Here is a 6330-nt window from a genome sequence, read left to right on the forward strand (position 1 = left end):
TTCAGAATAGTTTGATGATTTTCATAAAAATACCCTGCTGAAGAAGAGATTATTATTCCTTTGAAATACTCATTTTTGCCTAGACTAACTATGAAATATAGACAATACTCAACCACACATTACTGACAAGACCCATGAACCAAACTTGTGATCTCTATGGCCTAAATAAGAATGCTCAGTAACATTAAAAAAAAAAAAAAAAAAAAAAAAAAAAAAAAGAAGACTGTTTTCTAATGAGACTGAGCATTTCCAGGCAAACTTGGAAGTGCGAGGCTTTGAAGCTGTATTGCAACAAAATCAAATTCCAGCTATGCCCCCTCACTCTTTTTTTTTTTTTAAAAAAGGTTTAAAAACATGTTTATGTATCTCCTCTTTATTTTACTAAGGGAGGGGAAAAGAGTAACATTCTTAGAAAAATTTTGAAGACAATAATTTCTAAAAGGCTCTGCATCTGCAGAAGAAAAGCATCTCACAACATCTCACATACTGTGCTTCTACCCGAGAGCAGCTTCCAGGTTTATCAGCACCTGTTTAGGAGCCTGCATACAAATTCCCAGTTCCACAAGGGGCTTAACAAGGCAGTGTACAACCAAATGGACAGCCTGGGAACACAGACTACATATCTAGGAGATGTATCACACCCCATCAGTCTACAGTGACTTAACTTTAAAAGTCTGGCCAGTAATACACCGCATAGATTATTACAGAATACTTATTCATTGTTAGAGATAAGGAAGCAAGATCAGAAATCAGTTATATCAGTATTTAACACAGTAACTCACTCATTTTACAAGGGATGTCTTCTCATGAATTATTTTCCTGTGGCTCAAAGTCCTGAAACTTCATTACAAGAAATTAGGAGCTTCTACTCTACAGTAATTTACTTGCCTAAAATGAGTAAATCAGTAAGAGACTACTATGCCTTAAACCATCTAAGTTGTATTTGTAGACATGCAGTTCTTTGATGTCTTCTACTTTATTTTATTACCAATGAAGTATCACAGATGCAATTATTGTAATACCTGAAACTGTAATAATGTGTAATGAGACCATTTACAAGCCACTGAATCACCATATAATCTGTACTATTTATAAGCACAAACTGTGACATGACACACTGATTCGATGTGTCCATGTTCTGGATGTTTCTTAGCTTTCTTTTACAAAATTATAAACACAGTTTGTACTTCTATGCATCACCTGTAAAATTCTTTTCAAATACTCTTCAACAAAGGCTGGCAACTAAAATGCAGTTCAACCCACTGCAAGGCCACTCTGAAATGCAGCGTTTAAGCATACAGAATTTCACAAAGGTTTGTGCAAGCTGCTCACACTCTTACAAAGCTGCGTACCTTCTCCTTGGGTTGACAATGTTGTGATTCTTTCACAGCAAGGCAGAGACTATTCAAATAAATTCCCTATATACCTACTGAAAAGGCACAAACTGTCTTTTTAACTTTCTACAATCTTTCATTCAATTTATTTTCTTTTTTCAAATATAATAAAGATTTTTTAGGCTAGCCAAAGTCTTTCTGATATGTGGAGGAAGTATTTAATCGGTATAAAAACTTTCAAGATCTACGCTGTTCAAATGCACTTATCTAGAAACAGTTCCATAATAAAGAGAACTTTCTTTTCATCATTTATAAAAACATAAGAAATATGAAAAAATATCACACAAGAGGCTATAAAAAAGTAATTTTCATTCAATTTAGGTAGAATAGATTCCCTCAGGTGAACAGCAATCTAATTTAAATTACTTCTGTCTTTCAGTATTTGCAAATTAAATTATACTGAACTGTCCAATTCAGAGAAAATTGGATTTAGTTTAATCAGTCTTGTCTGAACTATGACAGTTTTGCTTTTTCAACTTCTGGAAATGCATATCCACTAGGGGAGCTGAACAAGGTTTGATGCCTGAAGGGAAGGTATGATGGCTTAACAAATTTAAATGGTTTGGCTCTTTTAACTGGATGACAGACATTGGGTGTCGAGGGGGCTGGAGGCAGTGGTAGGGCATGGACACATGACCAAAACAACATCCAGAACAAAAAGGTTGCAGACACAGAACTGCTGAAGCAAATAGTGAAGAAGCTGCATGCTAAATTTCAATTAACTTGAGATTCAAACAAAGAAACCATTGTTTGTATGGTATTATATACTAAAAAATGTGATTCTGTTCCACGCATGTGAAAGAGTGAAGGTTTTGACACCCATCAGAAATTAAACAAATAAGAGACTCTGAAGGCCAAATGTTGCAGCTTTTCCCAGAGTTCAGCTGATGCTCAGATCCCAAGAGACCAGTCAAACCAAAATTTCCTTATGGCTATGAGCCTTCACCACTAGAGAAAAAAAATGATGTGGCACTTCTGCCCTGCAAAATTCAGGATTAACCATGAAGAAAAGGCATTTATATATTTTAATGTTTTTCAAGACGGTTGGATAGAATGAAAAAAACAGAAGTACAGTAGAAGATCAGGATCAATAATGTGAGAAAAGGGATTGAAATTTTGTTATGCCAGCTGTAAAGTATTGCAATATTATGCTTTAGCTGAAAGCACACAGCATTCAGTTTAACGTTTAAGTTAAAATTAATCTGGGAACACTCTATCCCCTATTACTCTACTAAATATTTAACAGTCTTAAAAAAAAATTAGTCATACAAGTCTTTCATCAAGATCATTGTGAGGTATTTCCTTCTGTTCACACATTCAAGATTTTACAACAGGAGCTAAAAAGAAACACTCACAGAACGGTATGCCCCAAAGAGCTTCCAATCTTATTTAACATGAGACAATAAAACACCAAGGGGAAGGAATGAGAGGCAAGTAACTGTACGCCAATGAGATAACACATTTTTCAGCCAACAACAATTGTACAGCATCTTGTACAATTGTTCTTATGTGTTAATAAGCCAGTAAGACACACGGGAGTGATTCACTTGTGAAAGGGTATGTGGTAGAAAAGGTGCTTTTAGGAGGGGCTCAGAGTATGAGGGAGGATGGGACCGCACCCAAGCGCCAGCCTGTAAAAAGTTCTGTGGTTGAACGGGTCGGCAGAAGAAACGTGTACTTCTGTCAGATTACTTTTCTGTCAAACGCTTACATTGTAACAGCAAAAATCACCACAGTACAACTAGAGCAAAATACCCCTGCGGCCTACCCGCACCCGTCACTACTACGACGGCAGGTGCCGCCCAGGTGAGCAGGCCAGGCCGGCCCCAGACTCCAGCAGAGCGCCAAGGGAACGCGCATTAAAAAAAGTCGAGACTTGACAGTTGCGGCCGCTGCTGCGGGACCCCGCTGCGGCTCCCCAAGCCCCGCCGACACCCCTTCCTCGGCCCGGGACGCCTTCCCGCACCCCTAGCGCTCCGACTGGCGGAGGGTCTCTGGCCACCCCCGGCAGGCGCGGCGGTCTACCCGCTAGGGCGGCGGCGGGACCTTTTGCTCACTGATTTCAAAGCTAAGCCCCAACTCAACAGCGGCGCCGCGGCGACCGGCGGGAAGGGCAAACCGCCGCGCCGGGCCCGCGCCTCCCCCTCCCCCGCGGCGGCGCGCACTCACCTCCGCTCCGCAGCACGTTGACAGCTCTGGGCGCCGCCATCTTGCCCATGTGAGGCGGGATCACGTGGCCGCGGGTGGACAGATGAGCCGGGCCGGGCCGGCGGGCGGGACTGGGGGAAGCCTTGGCTGCCTCGCGCTGGGCGCGCGCGGGATGTGAGAGCGCGGGGCCACCTCGCGCGTGGCGGCCGCACCGGCGGCTGTTGGGGGCAGCGTTGTGCGCGCGCCACCTGAGGCGGAGGCGGGTGCCGGCAGGTAAGTCCCGCCCCGCCCCGCCCCGCCCGCGGGTGTGGAGCAGGTGCGTGACAAGTCGATCCCCTCGGGACCGCCCGCACCGTGCCCGAGCCGGGCGGCGCCCCGGAGCCGGCAGCTACAGACACACACACACACACACACAGACACCCCCCCCACACACACACAGAGACACCCCCCGCAGCCCTCCCTCACTGCCCCCCAGCCCTCGCAGGGCGCAGCTCGTCCGCCGGCGGGCTCGGAGCCCGGCTGCTCCTCAGCTGTGGCGGCGGGGCGGGAGCGCCCCCTTCCCGCCCTTCCGCGGCGGGGAGCTGCGGGGTTTTAAGCGAGGCGGTGGGGCGGGCGGCGTGGGGTATGGTGGGCTCTGCCGCGGGCCCAGTGGGGCGGACTTTGCGAGTGACAGGTTTCAAGTGTCCGTGCTGGTCCGCGCCGCTGTTAGTGGCGGCCTCGGCCTGTCGTACGATGGGACGTCTGGCGGTTTTCAGGCTGTTGTTCCCCTGAGGTTCTGCTGAAGTGCCCTTCTCTGTAGGCTCCATCCTGCTCAGCCTTATAACATACGTGCCTGGCAGGCCTGGGGACTGTACGCTTTCCACCAGAAACATGGCAGAGAGACAGCACTTCCCAAAGTGGCACTCAGTCTCAGGAGAGTTGCAGCCGTGCTGTTCCATGAGTGGTGGAGCTACCTCATAATTTTCCCTCTTTTAAAAAAAACCCAAACAGCAAACAATGTTTTTTGTACTTTTGTGAATAAAAAGATTAAATAGTCTAAACCATGTCCCTAAGCACCACATCTACACATCTTTTAAATACCTCCAGGGATGGTGACTCAACCATTTCCCGTTCCAACGCTTGACAATCCTTTTGGTAAAGAAATTTTTCCTAATAGACAACCTAAACCTCCCCTGGTGCAACTTGAGGCCGTTTCCTCTTGTCCTATTGCTTCTTACTTGGGAGAAGAGACCAACACCCACCTGGCTACAACCTCCTTTCAGGTAGTTGCAGGGAGCAATAAAGTCTCCCCTCAGACTCCCCTTCTCCAGGCTAAACAACTCCAGTTTCCTCAGCTGCTCCTCATCAGACTTGTGCTCCAGACCCTTCACCACCTTCATTGCCCTTCTCTGGACATGCCCCAGCACCTCAATGTCCCTCTTGTAGTGAGGGGCCCAAAACTGAACACAGTACTCGAGTTACAGCCTCACCAGTGCACTAGGTTTTCTAATAATTTCATCTGCACAGCCAAATTTCATGCATTTAGAAAAGATCTAAAAGAGCAAACTTTTCAGTAGAGCAGTACCTTTCCAACCTTTTTGTGGTACAGGTATTACTGTACTTTAAAGAAATATCACCATCTTACACAGTATTGGTGTAGTAGGTTTCATTTGCAGTCAAATAGAAACCAAAATAAACTTCTAATGTCCATTTATTGGGTTTTTTGTTTCCTTCCCTGCATTTGGCTTCCTTATATGAACAATCAAACACATTTTGAAATTATGTTCTTATGTCTAGTCAGGGTTTGAGAAATACCATTACAGGACATAGAGCCAACAGCTGGCACGCAAATACTAAACCTAAAGGAATCAAATTGCCAAATGAAAGAATGAATGGAAAGCATTAGGTTAGTGGTTGCAAGAGTAGAGGGAAGAAACCAAAATGTAGAAGTAATGTAAGTATCCTTTCTTACATCCTCACACACATCATGACCTTTGCATCTTTATGCACATGCACATGTACACACACGCTGGTAACCTGTGGGATAAGTGAGAAAATTTTCAAATGAGAAGAGATGCTGACTGTTTATCTCTAGATTTATTTATCTCCTGGTATTGCTGTTAGCAGTTTTTAACTTCACATTGCAAATTTTATAATTTAATTAACAAGAATACCCCAGGCAGATGGGAATGCTGATGTTATTTACCTCCCTGTACTCTGGAAAAAGCCAAAAAAAATGTATGAACTTTAAAGTTACACTGTGAGTATTTCTGCCTTTAAGGAGCAAATTCCAAGAGTTCTCTGATTAAAAAAAAAATGTGCTGTGATCCTCTCAGTGGCCTTATACAGGCATCGCTAGCAAAAGTGCATCAGTTAATCAGCTGCCACAGTGCAATAGGCAGCCTATCTTATAGCTCATATCCAGACCACATAGTAGTTTAAAGATCAATACAATACCTTGAACTGCCTCCAAAAAGAAAACAATCCACTTCTTATAGCCACATTCTGCACCAACTGACATGTTTCATCGTTGTTATTCAGTGAGAGGAGAATGATAGCTTTTTAAAAGAAGAAAAGTTCAGCTAGAAATAAATGAAGAAATAACATTGCTAAGCTGCCCAGTTACACCTTGTGAGAATCATTACCCGCTGCTCACTGGTAAGAGGTATACATACATTTCATCTGCAGGGCAGAAATGCACATGTCTTCCTCTTGTTCCTAATTCTACAACATAGTATGGTCTTTCAGAAGTTTGAATCTCATCAGGGATCATTTTATCTTATTTTCTACCTTGGCAAGGCAGACACCC

General features: G+C 44.2%; 1 protein-coding gene across 2 annotated transcripts in view; it reads right to left on the reverse strand.

Annotated features, from left to right (window-relative positions):
- METAP1D (methionyl aminopeptidase type 1D, mitochondrial) overlaps positions 1–3678 on the reverse strand; it is a 49785-nt gene extending 46107 nt beyond the window's left edge. The window contains exon 1 of one of the 2 annotated variants that reach the window (XM_075756661.1): positions 3564–3678. In XM_075756661.1, coding sequence (XP_075612776.1) covers positions 3564–3612 — 49 coding nt within the window. In that variant the 5' untranslated portion in view covers positions 3613–3678. Of the gene's footprint in view, positions 1–782; positions 804–3563 lie in introns of those variants that run through there. The other variant, XM_075756662.1, reaches the window with a different exon arrangement.
- Between the last annotated feature and the right edge of the window lie 2652 nt (positions 3679–6330).

Source organism: Balearica regulorum, chromosome 6 (assembly GCF_011004875.1).
Source record: "Balearica regulorum gibbericeps isolate bBalReg1 chromosome 6, bBalReg1.pri, whole genome shotgun sequence".
NCBI classification, from domain to species: Eukaryota; Metazoa; Chordata; class Aves; order Gruiformes; family Gruidae; genus Balearica; species Balearica regulorum.